The sequence below is a fragment of the Polistes canadensis genome, unplaced genomic scaffold (genome assembly GCF_001313835.1).
Source record: "Polistes canadensis isolate GaletaPanama2010 unplaced genomic scaffold, ASM131383v1 scaffold_116, whole genome shotgun sequence".
NCBI lineage: Eukaryota > Metazoa > Arthropoda > Insecta > Hymenoptera > Vespidae > Polistes > Polistes canadensis.
In genome coordinates this window covers 195,926-217,509 of record NW_014569663.1, presented here as the reverse complement: position 1 = coordinate 217,509, position 21,584 = coordinate 195,926, and the positions used below count along the sequence as shown (strand labels likewise).

Sequence of the window (21,584 nt, the reverse complement as noted above, 5' to 3'; positions counted from 1 at the left end):
TTTATGTACCTGTTTGTCGGCTAACGCCAAGCCAGAGAGAGTAACTCATTTTTTCTCTTCGAGATATTCATTCCCTCGGCTCCTAGCTAACATTCCACTTTTTTCCTTTTATTCCTATATCCTTAGTTTTAATTGTTTCTCTCGTGACTATACGAGTTTTAAATGGACAAACGATCCTTTGCTAGATATACAATGGAAAAAGAAAAAGGGAAAGAAAAAAGAATCGAACATCATTCTCCAACCTTTTCTCCGAGACGATAAAGACGGTCGTCCGAATGTCGCAAAAGGAACCTCGACTACCAGCAATCGCGATGCGATTAAAGTCTGGTAAAAAGCTCTATCTCGGCGAGTCAGGCCATAGCCGACGATCGTTACAGGGATTTTCAACAAAAGGAACCTATTAGGAGACTCGAGGATCTTATCGAAAAGCCATGGAGAAAACGATAACCGACTGGGCTACCAGTAATCCCATTTGAAGCTCTTGGACTTCTGCTTTAAGCGTGCCTTAAGCGCAAATTCCTGTTTCTCGGACTAACACGACCGACAGCGGTGTAATTCTACGAACCGCAAGAACAACGTAACACGTACACCGGCTAGTGCTGTACACCAGATCCTGATTCAATGTACTAGACTAAGCCAGATAGGGAACGAGTCTTCTTCCTCTTCTTCTTCCTCTTCTAACTCTTTCTCTTCCTCGTCTTCTCGCTAGCTGATTTTTCTCTACTTACTAACTCCATGAGAAAGAGAGAAATAGAAGACTTAGAATAGAAAGACACTAATGCAACTAGTACTTGGTGATGGTAGTGGTGCCCTGAAAGGCGAGCACGAATCTCCTCCTTGAGACTTCTCGCTCGGCCTAGCGAGGGAAGTCCGAGTCAATTTTACTCATTAAGGCTAGATTCCTGCACGGAGGACAACGTGAATACCATGGAGGTACCAGATCCCATGCAAGGATAGCTTCGCTTCGAGTTCTATGCCGTAAACAGGACATAGAAACGATATCGTCTCTTGAAAGAGAGTCACGTGAATTGAGTTTCTTGCTTTTACCCAATCCTGGTTAGGAGCCACCTGGCTAAACTTCCCTGTTGCACGCGAATACCCTCGAGTATACTCGCATCAGGGATAGATTTTAATCTCGCGCAGCGAATTCTAAAGATAAAATCATCGAGGTAAGGGCCGATGTCCTCGAACTCCGATAAGAACCTAACGATTCCTTGCTCTACCTATTTGTAAACGTTTCTATCGTGGTATTTGCTAATAAAAGTACCATAACATTTCCTTAATAAATTACCAAACGATTCATTAATGATCAACGTGTATCTTTGTTTAACGAAAACAAAAATATTAAATTTTACTTCGAAAGACTATGAAAACTAGAAGAAAGGATCACGAAAGTACGTAGGTTCGATGGTATACCGCGTGCAGATTTGTAACATAAAGGGATCTTAGACATAAAAAAGCCTGGAAACGATAACCGGAACACACATAAAAACAGAGTTAAATAATGGACGTCGAAATCAGTGAAAGGGCTGGGTAATCGGCCCACCGGGAACTATACTCGTAAGGAAGGAAGTGTTCTGTTCGTAATAAAAGAGCTCGTAGGATTTTGCCGATTCCAAGGAGTAGAGAGATCTCGAGACCGGATATCTTGAGCTTCGGAATGTATGCAATAAAAATAAAGATAAACGAGATCGCCCGAATTGAAATGAACCTTCTTTTTGTATCGTGCTGAGGAGTCTTGTGAAAAAAAGAAAAAAAATGGAACCTAGGAACTTTGACAAAAATACGCGTTGATCCAATAAATTTCAAGAATAAGTCAAATAAATAGAGAAGATAAAGAAATAGGAGAAATCGGTACGTTAGAAACAGGTGTTCGGAAATAACGTTCTCGATCGTTTTCACACCTACGCTGCGGGATAGACGTTCTTCTGGTGGTTCTCGTCTCTGCGGAGCCCATTCGATAGAAACGGGCTGTGTGTTCGATGTACCGCGATAAACTCGAAGCTAGAGTACTACGCTCGTAGATTCAAGCGGGAGCTTTTGGTCGGTAGGTGGAAGGAAGTATTTCCGTAGCAAGAGAACCTTCTCTCCACCAAGTGTACAGAAAAGTAAAATAGAGAACGAGAGAGAGAGAGAGAGAGAACGAATGAGGGCAAGAGAGAAAGAAATAGTAGCAAGATCGTTAGATAGGGCGTACCTAGAAATCTCGGGAGTCCAGTTGTGTTGCACCATAAACCACGCGCAAAAAGCTGGATGGCAAGTTGTTCCAGGTTGCGAGCGAGATCTTGGCGCATCGACTTTGGGCCCCTCAACTTCTGTGATGAAAGTCGATAGGTACTGGGGTATACGCTCGAGTAAGAATAACGTTCGATAATGGGTGCTCCGGTAAGGGCCATCGAGCCGTACCCTCTTTACTTCTTTTTATTCCTTACCTTCTCCATTTCTTCTTCGTCTTTGCTTCTTCTTCCAAGAAAGAAAATACTCCTTGCAAGAGAGGAGGAGTAGGTACGCTCCGATCGCCGATTTTCTTCGGTCCCTTTGGCTTTTTATTGCATTCAAGAGAAGAAAGGCAAAAACCTTTTCTGAGAAAGAGAAGATCGTGAGACGTTGGAACGCGTTCATTCCGATAAAACTCAAAAGATTTATCGCGCTTAAGGAAAGTAATCAAAACGTTCGAAAATTAACAATTTATCTCACCCCTAACGACATTTCCGATTTTATATTAGATAATAATTATCTTGTAGATAGATAACTTTCAATCTTAAAAGTTCGTCTATGCGCAGACGATATCGTGCATCTTATTCCTCCTATAAGCAATAATCATTCGTTAATCAGACACGAAGTAAGCAATTAGATACCTTAGATGGCATAGGCTAATACCAAGAGGGTTCCGTCCCCTGCTTCGACCGTCTTAATTGCATAGCGCGAAGGTCGAAGTCTTAATTGCCAAGAACGAACTCGGCTCTGGAAGATCCTCATCTTGCCATCTAGAAAACTGATCGCGAGATACACGACTACCTTTTATATTTTAACAAGACCCTTAGAACTATCCATTCCCTCTCTCTCTCTCTCTCTCTCTCTCTCTCTCTCTCTCTCTCTCTCTTTCTCCCTTTCTCTTTCTTTTTCTAGTGGTCTTAATTACCAACGAAAAATTAGAGGCGTTCGATTGCAAAACACTTATCAGATTTCTTCTCGACTTGGCTACGGCTTAAGGGCTTGCGTGTTCACTTTAGACGAACGTCTACAAATGGATTTAGAAACCTGAGGAAGGAACGTTTTACTCTCCTACAGCTTCGAGGAATATCTCCTCTAAAAGGATTTTCTTACTGCAACAGAAATCTACTATCATTATCGATGAAAATAAAATGAACAAAATTTTAATCCAAACCTAATGCAAAATCTTTCTGAATGGGCGGACCAAAAAAGAATTGAAAAATAATGGCACGCCAACGACACATCGAGAAGCTGACAGGAATTTCTCGTCGAGTATTTTAAGATGCAGACAGCATTCGAACGAACATCTTCTCGGTTGTTATGTCATGTTCGTGCTCACAAGTGGGCCACATGATGCTGCCTTTTCGCTCACTCTCTGTCTCTCTCTTTCTTCCTCCCTCCTTCCTACTCTTCTGAACAAGGTCGGTCGAGAAACTTAGATAAAATATGCATATTCATGAAATTAATGACGAGATCATCAGACCTTACATACAAAAGGATAAATAATTTAAAAAAAATTCATCTCAATGTTGTGTGAATAAAATTCATGAACAACTTGATGGTTCTTAGTAGAAGTTACACAACGTTGATTCGAACATTTATTTCTACAAGGGGAAGCTTTACAAGAGGAACGAAGGAAGATGAATCGATTATCTCGATACTTCGTGGATCAAATACCCGATAGACTCCTACCAGTTACTATACTCTCCTTCCACCAACATCATCTAAGTAAGCTTCCACTTGCCCCCTTTATTTGGTTACTAGCTTCTTATCTCAAACGATCCTCGATTCGTGATGTCGGGGTTATTACTACATAGCCGAATAATCGTTCATCGACCGTAGAACTAGTCGAACAACAATGTGATAGACATAACTCGTGACCTCAAACACTAACGAGACAACGTCGCTTGTCGTAAGAGTAAGAAGGAGAAAGAAAACACCTATGAACGCGGTCGTGTAGCGATGTAATCGGCTCGTTGTTGTCCGTAAATTGGATTCGATGATAGAGGGCTTTTGGTATTGTCTACCTGCATCGGAACAAAATACATATAAGTAAGTACGTATATACGTTTGTCACGACTTATAAGTTATAACGCATTACTTCAGGGATCAAATAAGAAAATTTCTTCTTCTTCTTATTCTTCTTCTTCCTTCTTTTATTCTTTGAAGGCGCGTAAATCATTGTTAATAAGCGACCATTGTGAAACCCGTCGATCGCAATTTAAAGGAAAAATTGATCCTATTCGATAAAAGAACTAAAAAAGAGTTAAAAGATTTCATTCGTCGAGGTTGGGAATTTCAATCGACGTTATCGTGTCGGACGATGAACGATGATCGCATTGTTAAGCGTAACGGGGCGTTTTCCAGCATGGATCATAATCCTATTGTAAAGTGAAATGGTTTTCGTTGGTCGATCCCAACGTACTCGTGGAAGAGAACAATGAGACAAAGGGAGTGCGTGGGATTAGGACAGGGGTGGTGAAGGATGGTACACAGAAGAAGAAACGGTAATTTGGCCCTCCCCATGTCGTCCCCGTACTCCTACATCGCTATTTCGTGTTCTCCCCAGTCAGCCCGTAAATCAAATCGCGTGGGCGCACCTTTGAAGGAAACCAAATGGACCCCTCTTGATCTTCCTCTTCTAACCTCGTCTATCCACACGACTGGCCAAACTTTACCGGCTTCGACTTTAATTAGCTCACGTCCTGCATAATTACCGGAAGCGTATTGCTAATTCGCCAACCTTTCGAGAACAATTAGAAACGATTCCTCGGCTAAATATTTTTTAATTACAACTACTTTATATATTTTAGAGAATAAATAATGTTTGAAAATATAAATACATACTTTCAGATTCAAATAATTTGATTTGTAATATAAATTATAGTTGCCTATGTAAATCCTTTCGAGTTCAAGCGATTTGATTTTGAAAGCAAATGAGAATTCGTCACATCGTTCTTATCTTATAAATCATACTTACTACTTTATAACCCACAAATTTCGTATCATTTTCGATTCGACTCCGATACTTTTTTGTTTAACCACAGTATGCTCCAGATCCTAGTGGTTTGATATCAATAACGAGACAGTATTCACGCCTTACTGAAGAGAAAAACGATACCGAAAAGTATCGTACTTACATTTAACGAATTAAATGTCCACCAAATAATTTGCCAAGACTTGAACCTTTTCTTTTTTCCTTCTTCTTTTTCTTCTTTTGCTTCTGCTCGCTTCGAAATTTTGCACTGGTATGAAAACGAATGACACGTTGGCTCGCGAATCGTTCGACGACTTTGATAAATCGTTTTGAGTACCAAGCACCGATATCAAGCCAACCACTTTCCTCTGTCGTTTTAATGGCTTGATAAATGCACTTGAATGCTCTTCCATCGTGCAGATGCATTCGGAGATTGTGTCACTGAGGAAGATACTACCGGGCTTATAACCCGAGCACTGAGATCACTCTGTCGAGTATAAATTTCTTTTGTAAAACGGTTCGCGTTGCTCCTTGTTAATATTACAAAGAAGTATTAACGATCATTTAAAAATATAATATCGATCGATAATCGTATATAATAAAATCTTATACTAGCATACATATCGTCATTTTTGATCAATGATGAATGTTCATTCAAAAAAATTTCATTCCTGACAAGGAGAAGTCTCAGAATAGTTCCATGGTCATGGTCGATATCATAGAATGGAATAATCGACACGCAAACATGATCGACGGCGCGAATAAAATCACGCTGTCAATTCACGTACGCGCTCAGTAGGGTAGGTTGTTGCAGATCTTGAAAAAGAGTAGCTCAGGAATCGTTGAACGAACAGACCCCCGGCGAGGTGGTGAATAACGATTGGACGCCTACGTGCGTGTATCCGAGGAGGCTTTCAGTTTATTTCTCTTTTTTTCAAACTGCGAGAAAGAAAGAGATGGAAAGAGAAAGGGAGAAAAAGATAAAGAATAACCAAGTCCAGCTCAAAGTCAGCGACTGACTTTACAACGACATTCAATTTCACCGCGAGAAAATACTGCTACGGCAAAGCCGAAAGCAACAACTCGAATACTCCACCCCCCCTCACCCCCACCCACACCCCCGAAGGCAATTTACTCATCGACCATACAAAATTCTCTTTTCTTCTTTATCTACCTTCATCCTATACCACCCCTTCCTAACCTTATCTTTTTCTTCTTCTGCTCGCGCGTAAAACGTAATGACCCTTCCGACTTCACCAAGTGAATCTTATAATAGTCGTAACGCACCGAGCCCTCTCTCTTGCTTGGGTCATCCGTCCAATTAACTGAACGTCTTATTGTATATCTCGTGGACGTTCGAACGTGTCCCTAAACGTAAAGAGAGAGAAAAAGATTCACCCTCGCCATTCTCCTACGACGTTTCTACTATCTCACGGAAACATCGTAAAACGCGATCGCAATTTATGGCTCATTGTATTTCACGCAAGTAAGCTAGCTAGCTAGCTAGCTAGCTAGCGAACGAACGAACGAACGAACGAACATACGATTTTATATTCTCAATAATTATCATCTTTGACCTTCGAGATATACGTAATTTGATTTTAAAACTCGAACGTCCGCCATTCCTATGATTACGATAATCATTGGACGATTATCGACGATGTATGAACGTATGAGCGAAAATGAAGCCCTTTGAAAACTTAAAACGTTCAAACTTTCTATCTTTACGATTTCATAATAGAAAACGTCTTAAGCTTAAGAACGAGTAGAACAGTGTTAAGCTAACGTGTACGAGGTCACCACCCTCACTAGATTTCCATTAATGAGTTTGTATAATAAATTCTTACGTAATTATCCATCGAACCACCCACGCTCCTTCGAGATTTTCTATCCTTTTTATTGTCCTCGATATAAATCAAAGTTCTAGACAATTTGAAATCTTTTTACGAGACTCGGCACATATTTGATACTTCCAATAATCTTTTGATATCCTCGTTAATTGCAATACCGATGTTTTTACAGAGCCAAATGAATCAACGAAACATTTTACGCGTGAGAAAGCGTAATGGAATTGCTCTGACACAAATTACGCGACCCCTAAATCTCGCATAATGGGACATGTTAGATTTATGATTATTTAACGCCACCCACGAGACGTTAGCGTGACAGCCGAGACGGTAAAACTTTCATGAATCCGTAATATCTACGAACCGCAGTTCCAATGTCTTATGCGTGCTTGAAACGAGCAGCTTGGTTGCTTCCAGTTGTACGAGAACGCAATTACTTTTACATAAAAAGCCGGTTTAGTCGAGCGCTATAAGGGAGCACGTTAAAGGTGCGAACACCGACGTCGTTTCGACGCCGATAAAAGTGCCGTCGTTTATGTGCTTCGAAAAAGGGCTAACTCGTACGTCCAGAAAACTTTCGAGGTGCTCCTCGTAAACGAGTCTTGCTTTTCTTCTCCTTACGAGACAAAGAAATCTGTATACGCGATGAGGCCTCAAAGAATTTCTCGACTATTTTCTTCTACAGCAAGAGAAACAAAAAAAAAAAAAAAAAAGAGACAAAATTTGTTCACAGTTTACAAAACACCTGACGATAATCGGTAGTCAAACAGTCATGAAAGACGCCTTTGGTAACGTACGAACAACTAGACGTTGTAGTTTTCTAAGAAAACGCATTGACGAACTTCGTCATCTTTGATCGCTTTAGCATAAATCATGTTAAGCGACTTTACGATGACTTTTCTTTCGCAAAGTGTCAGAATGTAGAAATAACTTGCGGTGACTGAAGTACTCTAACTCCTACCTCCGCACAATATTATTATGACAGATAAGAATTTATGGTCGACATAAAATTGTCTTATTTCCACGCTAAATCGAAGATGATCATTCGTAGCAAATAATCGATTGATAATTGCAATCATGACGGAAGTTGAATCATCTAGAAAATTTCTATTATTAAAGAGTGTAGATGATAATTATTGACTTATACAACTGTTTGATTTGTCATTTACATTCGTAAGCAATTTATTCGCGATTAGCTTATAAATGGATAAATATGATAGGGGGAATGATTAATAACTTGCTTTCGATCGGATAAGGTAAAAGAATTTTGATGCTTGATCGCACAAGAAAGGATGTGCGAGTCATGGAAGTCTCCTGCTTTAGGTTAGTAGGACGGTAAGCCCTGTTGTGATAAAAAAGCGATTAGTTAAATTCGTTCCACGTCCGAACGGGTGATCACCTAACAACACCCATGTAACAAAGTTTGCTATGTCATCGTGCGTGACTTTGTACCACCTTAAATCGAGTATTTGACGAGAATAAAAAGGATAATAAAATGAAAATATAATAAAAATCAAAGTACGTGTTCTCTGGCTTGTTGTATAAAAACTTATGGTAAGATGATCAAAACGGTGAAATACCAACGGTATCATTTTTATACGAGGTGTGAATTCATTTTTCTATATATCCGTTGACGATAATTAGATACTGCAAGAGCTTTTTTATATTGTACAAATATTCGTTGAAAAAAAAAACTCGACATGCTTTGATTTCAAAAGGCTCATCAAGGATACGAACAAAGATAAATGGAACCGCTGATCGTCTCTCGGAAAGAAAAACATTCGGATTACTCCACGCATAGAATAAACGAATAAACGCACATGTTTCACGCAACGCGCGAATGACGAAACGCAGATCGTTCAAGTTTCGGAAAAACATCGGTATCTTATGGAATATAACATTTTGATTCCTCGAACGTGCCACTGACAAGTAACTTCAAGTTTCACAAGTGGTTTAAAAAAGTCATTTGCTAAATTATTACTCACAAACAGAGTCAAATTAGGTCATAATAATCCGAGTATAAGACGAAAAATAATCTGCCTAATGGACAAAAAAGAATTCTATTTAAATAATTTCTCAGCGGGAGAAGTTTTATCGGTAGGTATGCATGACGACGGGTTTGAAAACTCATGCGAAGGTATTTCTGCTTGAACACCTTGCGAAATCATCGTATGCGACGTAGTGCGATGCGCGAAGATTAGCGGCCGTCACTTTTTATCCTCCTTTTTCATCGTCTTCTTCTTCTTCTTCTTCTTTCTCTTCTTCGTAGTCATCTTATTTTTCTTCTTCTTCTTCCTCTTCTTCTTCGGATCCAAGAAAATGGATAATACTTTCTATTTACCAGCAGTGCTGTGCACACCTACATGCTTACCTGCTCCCTACGAATGAAACGTCATTTACCGACATCCTAATTATGAGTTTGCCGTACACCCTGTACGTTACAATCGTTACGGTTTACGATCATTGCATGTAAAACTATGGTGTATTTACATAAATACTCATATATATATACGTAAAAATATCGTTTCGAGTTAAATATTAATCGACACAATAATATAGAGTAGAATCGTCACTTAAGATATTTCTGTTTATTTGAAAGGATTCTCGACTGAGAATGGTAATAGCGCAACGATCAGTTTAGATGAGATGATATTTTTACATTCCATCTACTTGCAATCCCGTCTGGAAGATATAATCGAACGAGCAAGACGAAGGATCTACGACGCCGTAGAACTGGATTTCTTTCTACGATCTCAGCAACCGGTCGCAAGAAGGAAAGTCGAAGGTAAATTGAAAATGGTAACGAGCACATCGGCAAAGAGCGAATCTCCTTCGTACTCGTCGTTGTTCTTCATGAAACAGGTGCAAAAACGTTAAGCGACAAGTTAAGCATAGAAAGATAGGAGAGCAAAAAAGAGAAAGAGAAATATATATATATATAGAGGGAGAGAGAGAAAGAGAGAAACGGAAAGATATAAAAAAAGAAGGCCAGATTCGATTTCAAGTTCGAGTTCGATCGCTCTCTCTCTCGCGGATTCTGAGAAAGCAAACCCAGTGTGCAAGTGATTTTTCACTCGTATATACTCGCATGGAAACCTGTTTAGAGTCTAGATAGGTATGTGTAGCATACTCGCCTTGATACGAGATACTCGACTACTCTCCGGGAAAATTGCCGATCAACGCACGTATTTCTTCGAGGAAGCAAAGCAGAAGAAGAAGCAGAAATAGGTGGAAGAGGAGGAAGAGGAGGAAGAAGAAGAAGAAGAAGAAGAACCAGCACGACGTCTCGTCCTTCTTTTCCTCATTTTCTTTCTTCCTTTGACAACTACGAAGACAACCACAACCGCCGCCGACGACGACGACGACGACGACGACACGAAGAAGACCATCGGAGTCTTCGCGTTCCCTTAGATTTTTCTTTACTCGTACGATACGTTTTATCGAACGAAGCCGATAGAGGCTATCCTTGAAGAGCAGATCATCTCCTTAAGAAGGTGGTCAAAAATAGAGCAAGAATCATGAGCCTCGTTAACTAAGATTCCTACGGATTATTTCAATAAAAATCTTTTTTTACTCTATATATAATTATTATCAATAACGTCTCTATATAGAAAAGATAATTATATTTTCTACTCCTGTTTATATTCCTCGTGCTAGTTTTTTTCTTACCAAAAGTATATTAACTTGGTCGAGAAATAAGGCATTCGCAAGATCTCGAGAACTGACCGATCATTTTGTTCGTTCCTCTTTGCAACAAGTCGGATGCCGTAATCATCGTTACTCCTACCATTTCCTTCTAACCCTCCTACCCCATTCAGTCAGCACATTTTACCGAGGATGAATACGTATATCTTGAAGGATGGAATGTAACGAGAGAGGAAGAAGAAGAAGGAAAGGATCTCCTCGCGGTGGAGACTTTAATGGCTCGTATCTCGAGAAGGATATCCAATGCGAGACCGAGGGTATAAAGACAGGCGCTTAGGGTCGATACCATCGCGCGAATTCGAGGCGCACGGTGCCGACCTGCACCGTCGACCTGCGTTACCAGCCGCTCGCGAGGTACTTTCTGCGATCGTCCGCTATTATTCTTAAACGGATCCACTATACTCAGTCGGGAACAGAAAGGAGGGACTAAGGGGGAGAAAAAGTAAGAGGTGGGGGAGACTAATGACGGACAGCAACGTGAATCTCGTTATCGAGAATCGTTGCCTCGAAGAAACTCCTACGTTTTCTCCATAATCGATTTGCTTGAGTCTTTTAACCAAACATACCCCTACTTACAACAATCTCGAACGAGTTTAAGGGAATACTTATACGTGTTTTTATTTTCTTAATCTAGAATAATAGAGGGAAGTATTATAAGAAAAAAAAAAAAGGATAAAAAAGAAAATTACTTATAGATAAAACGAAGTTTTCTTCATAGGAAAAAGGATAAGTATATTTTAAAGTTTGAGCGTAAGTAAAGATTTGATTTTATAGTAGCTAACTTATGATCGCTATAAAGTCGAATCACTGCTACAAACGAACACGAACACGAACACGAAGGAAGGAAGGAAGGAAGGATGGAAAAATGGAATAAAATGAGTCGATACCATCTCCCGAGCCTTAATGACCTAAACGATATCCTATCCCTCGGCATGTAGACCCTTGCGTATACGTGGACATGCAAGCAGGAAGATTCTGTAAGTACTGATCGCGTTAGAAGGACAGGTTGCATGAATTTGTGGTACTGGTAACGTCAAGGACGACTTAACATGGCACGCAAGAGAACGACAGGGTCCAATGCTGATCCTCCGTTCGGTCGTAATGACGGATAATGACATACGGTGCAAGTGACCGGGTATAAATTTGCCTTGTATCCCGCGGGAAGAAGAAGGTACGAGATACCTTCAACTACTTTGAAACTCAGCAACCAGACGAATGATGCTCCGTATCTGTTTACCGAAGAGCAACGTCCAACTTCCACCTGCACGATCCAAACTAGTGATTTCAATTTTTACGATGTATTCCTACCTACTTATTTCTTGTTTGTTCTCTTTATTTTTTTTTTTTGTTTTATCATTTTTTTGTATAGTTAATATTTATTATTTTCGTAGAAAATTATCGGATAGATAGATATATGATTCTAGTTATAATTAAGATTTGAATCGAAGTAATTTCATTTATTTCATACGTTTCACTTTGAACAAGTATACGCAACGATGCGGCTGAGTTAATCTTAATTAAATCTCCTTCAATTATCTAACATGGCACATACATTAATCTAAGAAGCTACTTCGATAGTATCAAAGAAACAAGCCCTTCCTTGCTTTTGGATTAGGACATGTGTGACCGTGCACGGACACGATAGTATGTACAGAGATAAAGAATATCACGTTCACCAGATCTTACCTACTGATAGCGTTATCGAAAAACACGAAGTAATTAAATATTTTATGACTAGATTTTTATTCCTTCAAATAGGATATATGAATTAGTAAAAAATATTAGAGTTAACCAAGAGAGAACCAGAATAACGTAAACTTTGAAGCTTCGTAAAAAGGCGCTTGGAGAGAAAAGAAAAATAATAATGGTATAGGATCGTTTAAAACGATACTTCGTTGAAGAAGCGAGAGCGAAAATAAGGAGGAGGAATATATCCATGGTTGAGAGCAGCAAAGGATGCTATGGTGCACTCGAGTGAGTGCACCAAATTGGGCTCGCGTGATTCATTAGAAGTCACGTTACATGTCGTAAATAACTTTGGATAATAATAAATTTCTAATCGTTAACTAAACGCTCAAAGCGGTGAATTCTCGTAAAATAATCTCAAAAAGTCATAAGCTTTGAACGGGGGTACGTATATATTATACAAATAAACATATATATATATATATAGATATATTTATAAAAATATATATATGTAAGTACTTACGTAGGTTACTTTTCTCCCATTTCTTTCTCTTTCTTGGTCCGAGCACGTACCGAGGCAACGAGCTTGGAAAAAAGATTTCACGTTTGTACCTAGAACGTTCTATTGCGCTCCTCCTTTCTGCATGCATATGCATTAGCTGCATCGTACTCTCTCGCACCTCGTAAACTAAACGTTGGAATAGCTGCGTGGAAACTGGCATTAGTCCGAGAAGTCGTGTCTAGGGAGTGAAAAGCCCCTTTGCGTGACAGATTTATCCGGTTACACGAACAAGTTATAATGAAAATATAAAGGAGAGAAAGGTTCTCTCATGAATTCACTCACATACGAATACATTTGTATACGTACACATACGAACATATAAATAAGATAACATTTGATTTTATTTTCGTATAGATACGATTTAACGAGATGTAAAAAATGATTTTCTTATATGTTCTTTTTCATAGTTCAGCGTAATATTTTACATACTTTATTGAACAGTCATAGCGACAAAAGTCAATTGAAAACCCACCTGCTTGGTTTATCGTAATCAAGTGCCAATAGAAAGTGCGAGCACGCGAACAATTTGCGACAACAGTTAGACGAGGGGTCTTTCAGAATCGCATCAAGTTGGCGCGCGTCCTCTTCGACGTCGAAGAAACGTGCTTCCGCCTTTCTAAGTGTATGCAAATTAAGTGATTCTATTAAAGGCAATCGATGCATAGTCTAATCACGAGCGATGGAACGCGATCCAACATTTTTCTTTTTTTTTCTTTCTACCTTGCAAATGGTTAAACCTTTTTTTTCTTCCCTTAAGGATAACAATTTAAAGCTTTGCATAGTCGATAAAATACAAAGTAAATGAGATAGTCCAAGGAAGGAGTAGATCGTCCAAGCAAATCCTATGGCATACAATAACACACAAGTAACAACATAAATAATGCATGAAGAAAATTTCATCCGCTTAACCTGCTCGACATCGGTGTCTCCTTTCCGAAGCATCTTTCATTTCTATGAAGGATAAAAGACGCAAAGTGTGAGGAGAGTTAACAGGAGTCCGTTGATCTCTCGATCAGATACAAATAGTCGAGTCATCCTATTGCTTGTTCCTTATTTTTTCACTTAGGTATCCACCCATGTAATAACATAGTGATAAAAATACGACAACGACAACTTTTTGAAAAGAATTAATGTCGATCACGAAAAACCACCATGACTGTTAGACACGAAACTCGTTAAAATTCGAGGAAATCGCTAAATAAGATAGCAAAGATCGTAAAGTAGCTTCGTAAAGGCGCAAGGACTTCTTCGTGCGATCGCACTTTCACGAAGGCGTTGGAGTAAAGGTCGTTCATCGTAGGCATAGCAAACAGAAAGAAAGAGAAAGAGGGAGAAAGATAGAGAAATAGAAAAAGATAGAACAACAAAGTTCTCGGCATTTAGCATCGTTACAACGATTCTGACGTTGCGATTGTCGTATGATTATCGCGAGAATGAAAGAAAAAGATAGAATTATCTATTCGTTCTTCTCTCGAGTACATAAACCAGCACGGATTACTAAACTACGGTCGATCCTGGTGCTAATTAATCGCGTAATTATATTCCATAATTGCCTTGGTACGCGTCCTCTCGTTCTTCTTGTAACTCCTAAGAGCCAACGCGCAGCTGTTTATAATACATAGATTTAACTTTCGCCTAAATATTTCTCACGTTTAAAGGGAAACCTTTTCTTACCTACGGGGGATATTGCATTTGTGCGTTTTATTACACAACCAGCGTCTTATTCTTTCTAAAGATAGAAAATAATCATTGCAATACGATAATTCGTTCTTTTTTTTATTTTCTTTTTTTTTTCAGTAATGCTTTCCTATTCAAACCTTCCAAAACTAGAGATGACGAGTTAACTCATCATAATACTTGGAAATCGACCATTTGCTTTTCTATGCTTATTTTTATTGATGAATACATATATACTTTAAATTCCTATTGTTAAATTGTTACTTTGCGTTTTTACCGTAATTACATTACAGACGTTTGCACTTTTGGTAAATTAATTTGCCCACTAAAAAGATTGAATACTTAATATGTTATATAAATATGAGAATATGATAAATACAATTTTGAAAATGACAATTGAAAAAAATGGACTAACCTCTGTCGACGCGAAGATGAACGTAGCTCTCGGTGGTTGTAAGAAAATCCTCGTATTCCAATGTCGATCCATCCTTGGCGTAGATCAGCTCAAGTATAAAAATCGTCAAAAGAAATAATACCTTCATTATCGATAAACGTTTCGCTGTCATTTTTATTTACTTTTAGGAAAGAAAAAAAAAAAGGAAAAGTAAAAATTGATTCTATATCTCGCTCTTCCTCTTTCCGCGCTCACTTCCGAAAGGGCCGGTAAAAGGAACGTCCAAATTGCGTCACATCTTTGTCGTGTCGCGTGCGGCTACTCGCGGGCCCTTACGTTTTATATACTTGATCGACGCGTACGCTGAATGGAAGGGCGGGAAGGGAAGAAATGACGCGCGGGAAGTTTGAACTCGCGACTAACCTTTCCGATTCTTCGCATGGACGGAATGATATTTTTGCGAATAACGATTATTATTGAAAATATTGAAGTGTTTTCTAATTGTTACGGTTGCAATGTTTGTCTATTTTGTATTTCTTGTCATCGTTTCCAAACAAATAATCGTTCGTGAATCGCATTCACGTAAAGGGTGGGTGCCTCAATAAGCTTTGGGGATAAGGATATTTTCTTAGGATATTTCGTTTTTTATTGTTACACCACTATTGTGTGTCTCACTCGCGTGCGATCCGACAACGGTACTCGACAGCACGTTCGCCGTTGGCACCTGTTTTCTTTGAAAGAAGTGTGTGCCTGCCAGCCGAGTCCATGCTGCACTGTTAAGTCGATCGTCAGGTGTTTCAAGCTGGCGCCGCGCGATTACCGTGCCATCTTTCGACCTCTCGCTGTACGACTCTAGATCACTCTCCCTCCCCGCTTTCCCGATCGAGCTTTTCATTCACGCAACCCCCCACCAACTGTACTACCCTGAAAACACGTGCGCGATCATACGTTAATATAATATATATATTTTTCTTTTTTATGATAAAATATCTATCTGTTGTAAATCAATTTGATTTATTTCAATAAAATAAATACTGTATTTATTTAATAAACTAATTACGTTCCATTTAAATTCATTAACCCCTTGAGCTTTAATCTAAAATAACAAGAATTTTTCCATATCGATACACAGAATATGGAAATTTATACTTTCATAGTTCGCATGAGAGATATCATTGTTTTATTTCAATTTATTTTAATTCTTTAAGGACGGTTACAGTGCTTTATGTCAATTGTTTTAAAAATATCTGCAACGAGGTTTCTTGTCTATACGATTGTGTTTTTCTGTACGATTTGATATAGTTTTTAGTGTATGTTGTTTTTATTCTCTTCATTATTTGTAACGTACTTATATTTGTTTGATAACTGCCGAAAACAAAACGACAACAGTCGAACGTTCGACGAAGGATAAACAGTAACGTACCTCATTCCCCTTCCGTCCTTCAACTAGTTAAGATCTAACGCGAACGTTATGTGTTAAACTACTTAATAATTTTATTTCTAACGTGTTATCTAATTAAAACATTCGACAACTGCGCTGATTAGACACAACTTTTTATATCTAACATTAATTCCATTCTAACATTAATGTTTCAGCTTTTTTTACAGATTTTTTTATTTTATTTTATTTTATTCATCGTCATCCTAAGGGTAGGAAACCCATCCTGCAGTCATCAATGAAGACTAACAGTAAGTATATTTTTTTATCAAATATTTCTATAATAACTTTAATGGATTTTTATTATAGCGATGATATTAATTGTTCTTGTTCTTTTTCTGTTTCAGAACATCATTGCAATCGAGCGCGTAGGCAATGAGATACACGAATGTTTGCATCGTTAAATAAAAATCGGAAATTAGAGTCAGTGTTGTTCGCCGTATGTAAAAGTTTCGTTTTTTCGGGTAAAGAAACTCCGTAAGTTTCTTTTATTTATTCGGTTTAAACGTGTGCTCATCGTCATCCTAAGGGTAGGAAACCCATCGTGCATTCATCGATGAAGATTCGAAGTGAGTATATTTTTGTATTTCATAATTCCACAAACATTTTAATGGTTTTTAGTAATAGTAATGATATTAATAGTATTGTTTTTTTATTTCTGTTTCAGATTGCAATCGTGCGCGAAGCAATATACGGGAGTGTTGTATCGCTTAAATATATAATTAAAATCGCGGATTAGAAGCATGTTCGTTCGTTAATTTCAATTCCGTCGCGTTTACGAGCTATTTTTGAGATTTGTATATTAAATTAACTGCGACCAATGTAGTAATTGCATTAGAGTTTGTTCGAGTAAAGTTGCATTTTTATCTTTAAACAGTCGCACAGACTGTTCGCGTATTAGAGTCAGTGCATCAATGAAGATTTTGATACTTGCATTGACTGTGTGCAAAGCAGTCTTTGGAAGCAGTTGTAGAGTCAGTGATCGGGTGCACAATAATTTAAAATCAAACGCGAATTAGAGTCAGTGTTGTTCGCCGTATAATTTAATTTCGGTTTCGCGATAAGAAACTCATCGATAGTTTCTTATTTTCGTTTATACCGCGTCATTAGATTCACGCGAGGTGTATCGCCATGGTGCAATTGAGCTGCATCCCATTGGAATGCATTGTAAGTATTCATTTTTATTAACATTTTATTCGTTTTTGTTTGATATGATTTTGAATCATATTACATGTGACTTATCATTTTGTTCTATTTTATTTTACAGGCAACGGACTTTCTACCTTGTCAAAGCTGTGGGATGAATTCTTCGATGGATCTTCGATGGATCTTCGATAGATATTCTTCAATACTTGTGCTGCAAAGTAGGAGTGTTTTGGAGCCATCGTAGAACTTCTTACAGAGTGAGTAAAAAAATTTAAAGTCCCTCCGGTGCTCAATCATGTCGAGGATGAAAGGTCCTAATCGGCACGAGTTACTGGTTGTAATTATTCCAATAAATTAGTGACGAGCACATGAGTAATTCCTTTCTAGGAGTTACTCATGAAAATTGTATAATTGCATTGTGTATATTGTATTGTATGTTTTATGATATTAGTTCAGGATAGGTTTTCTTGTCTCATCGGTTAAATTCATTTAATATAACAGTGCAATTAATTAATGCACTTTCTTTTTTATTACGTATTTTGTTCGTGGTTAGTAGTGGTGAAAATTTCTAAATAATATTGTCATATGATCAGAAGTAGATTCGAGTAATTCTATCGTTAGAATATGAGTATAGTTTAATATTAGTGATGCCAAAGTCTAAAATGTGAAGAACTTTGTTGGTTCAATATATGAGTCGTCCTGTTGACAAAACTGTTAACTATCTACAATTTCTTTGTTAAGATAACATATAAATGAGATATAATAAGAAGAAAATAAAAAGATAGAGGTAGAGAAAGGAGAAGAGGAAGAAAAGGAAAGATAGAAAAAAGCCGTTGGTGCAGGAAGCGATGAGTTTGGAGTACTTACGCGCGAGCAGCGGAGCGTGCTTCGAAAGGCCCGTTACGAGACACAAAACCATTGGCGTAGTCGTCCCATGAAAGTCTTATGGGAAATTAAATCGACAAACTACGAGATTTTGTATTGACGCCTTTGTCCGATGCCGGTGCAACTTCTTGTCAGTATTCCGAAGGATTCTGAACTATGCTGAGCTTAAAAATTATCGACACACCGATGACGGAGAATAATGGCCAGCGATCGGTATAACGCCCACCACCCTCCTCCTTTTTACCTCTCTCTCCTGAACTCTATATCTTTGACTCCCGCAAATATCGCGGTTTTTCACCCCAACGAGGAAATGAACAGCCAGTGCACATATCACGAACCAATCTCATTGTCAGATCGATCATAATTCGAATGCGATTGTTATTCTTTCTGAGATTCATTATTAAGCATGATCGAAATAATATAAACACGAGGAAGACAAGAAGATTTTGTCAAATTTTAAGAAATGAAAAAGGACATAAATAATACGAATATCGATACCATGGTCAGCATCAATTTTAACACATTTTATGCAAAACAAGTATTAATACGTTTTTCGTATATTCTTTGCAGGGTATGTCTCTTATGTATTGTTGGCTTATACGAGAAGGCATATCTTGAGCGTATCACGATATAAAATCTTATTATTAATAATATTATTATATAATTATACATATTATATAAAATGTAATAAATTAAAACGATTAAAATATATAAAAGATTTTTTGAAAAATTTATTCGATTGCAGTTAAATCAAAAATATCTCACATACAATGTATTAACAATATTCGAAATTGTGCCTTTAATAAGTCGAACTTTCGCTAATTTTAAAACCAGCCATCCATTCGTCGTCAAGAATATACCTTCTGTAGTAAGATTTTCACAGAAACGTTAAGATCGCTGTAGATTGGCAAGAAATATCCTGCCGCTAATGAGAAAACAAGGCGGCTCGTTGTTTATATTTCTCACGTACTAGTAATCTCGAAGCCTTTGTTGCTTTCAGTCCCTAACGTTCTAATCGTATACTTATTTCTTGACTACGCCAGATGAAAAATTGAGATCATCTTTTCGCGCGTACTAGGTTAAACTAGATAAGTCGTAAATAAGATTTCTTAAAAAATGACTAATACTTTCGTGAAATGAAAGTTTTTTTTTATGTATTATACACTTCGCGTATCTACGATAACAGAACAAAAACTAAACTTACACCCCAACGTACAACATTCACTTGGGAGAATTCTATGCTTTTTTACAAGCATCTTTTATTTCTTTTTTTTGGTTTCCTTTTTTGTTTCCTTTTTGAGGTCCAAGAGAGAGAGACATATTCAAACGAAATCCGGTTCTACTGGTTCGAAGTTAGATTCGAAGGTGAAGCTTAGTCGTGGCCGAGCGAGAAATCGACACTTTTACCGATTACTCCACCGCGTTACATCGTTCTCCAACGATGAGCAAACTTATTATATGTAAAACGAAGACCAACGAACAGATAAAATCACGTAGGTACAATTAGTTCACAACATTAAAACAAGAAAACTCGGGTCTCTTAATTAAATAACTTCATGCTTTATAAATAACGCTATTAGCAGATGACTTATTCCAAATAAGAATGAATATTTAAAAATGACATTATTTTCAAGTGGACCACCGAAAAATTGCCAGATTAAAATTCATTTGAGAAAGAATTGCATTCTTTTAACTATTTTTCTTTCTCTCTCCCTCGCATTGGAAATATTCACGAATAAATGAAGGGACATTAGCGGCTCTCTCATATTACAGGGTACTGGGGTATTCTCCAGAGGACCAAATTTATTACTTCAAATTGGTTGCAAAATATGCCATAACTCTTTTCAGATTTACGAGCCCGTACCTCGTTCCAACGGAACGTTGACGATATGAACTACGAGTAACTGCCCTTAAGCTCTTACAATGTCCAGTGTGTATATCGGTGTATGTTGCTCGTTCCTCGAAAGACTGAGTTCGATGTCATATGAAGGAAAAAAAAAAAGATGCACACGGTAACGATCTGCTTCTTAGGATGATTTTTATTAGCACTAACACGCTCGTCTCGAAGATACGTTGTAGCTGGTATTACGAAAGAAAGAAAAAAAAATGTATAAAAGACAGGACGAGCCTAAATATTCATACACGATGCATCATGCGCGATATATCGGTTCGTTCACAGTACACGTCGCTTCTCTCTTGGGTTCTCGCCGAATCGAAAGTCTGAGGAAGTGGGGAGTGGGAGGGAAGGCACACTGGTAAAGATACCTACAAGACGTTCACGTGCAAAGGGTTTGATTAAAAATCGAGCTCAACGGAGGATCAGAGAGGTGGAATAAATTTTCCTTAGGCTCCTCGTTAATTAGCATCCTTCGTGTTTTCGATTCAGAGTCGAGTGTTACCGAGAGAGGCAAATGGACCTCTTCCGTAGTAACGATCCTAACTTTTACACGTAAGACCAGTTATGTTTCTCTCGTAGACCCTCTTTGTTTCCGATTAATTAGAATAACTGCTAACGTTCATAGACATCGAAAGATTTCCGTGTTAGAAAAAAAATCAGAAGAAAGGGGGCGAGATACATTTCCTGTACATGCGCCATTAATTAGCATTCTCTATTGTAAGTATGTACGTATATATGTGCATACATAGATAAGTAGGAGTCTATGTTCACTATACCACAACAATCTACGACAATTATGATTCTTTTGATTTCTTTCTCTCTCTCACACTCTCTTTGAAATACATCAAAAGGAAATATTAAAGAACATAAAGAATAAGTACATCATATTGACGTTATAATGCTATTTTTCTTCAATATTAAACTCTTATTTAATCTAATTATCCGAGTGTTACTCCTGTCACAAATTAATTCCAATATAATCGGTGTACTAAATCGTTCTTATCTTTTCCTCTGTCCCTCTCTTTAAAATACATACAAATAAAAATACAAGAAAGTATACAAAATTCGTATATCATAATGATATTGTAGCGCTATTTTCTCTTTAATATAAAACCCTTTCTTAATCTAATTATCCAAGTCATTCTTGTCTCAAATT

General features: G+C 37.9%; 1 protein-coding gene across 2 annotated transcripts in view; it reads right to left on the bottom strand.

Annotated features, from left to right (window-relative positions):
- The window catches only part of LOC106787851 (mucin-5AC-like), a 112,966-nt gene extending 97,148 nt beyond the window's left edge, over positions 1-15,818 (bottom strand). For both annotated transcript variants that reach the window (XM_014750574.1, XM_014750575.1), the window contains exon 1: positions 15,084-15,818. In XM_014750574.1, coding sequence (XP_014606060.1) covers positions 15,084-15,234 — 151 coding nt within the window. In that variant the 5' untranslated portion in view covers positions 15,235-15,818. The remainder of the gene's footprint in view (positions 1-15,083) is intronic.
- Between the last annotated feature and the right edge of the window lie 5,766 nt (positions 15,819-21,584).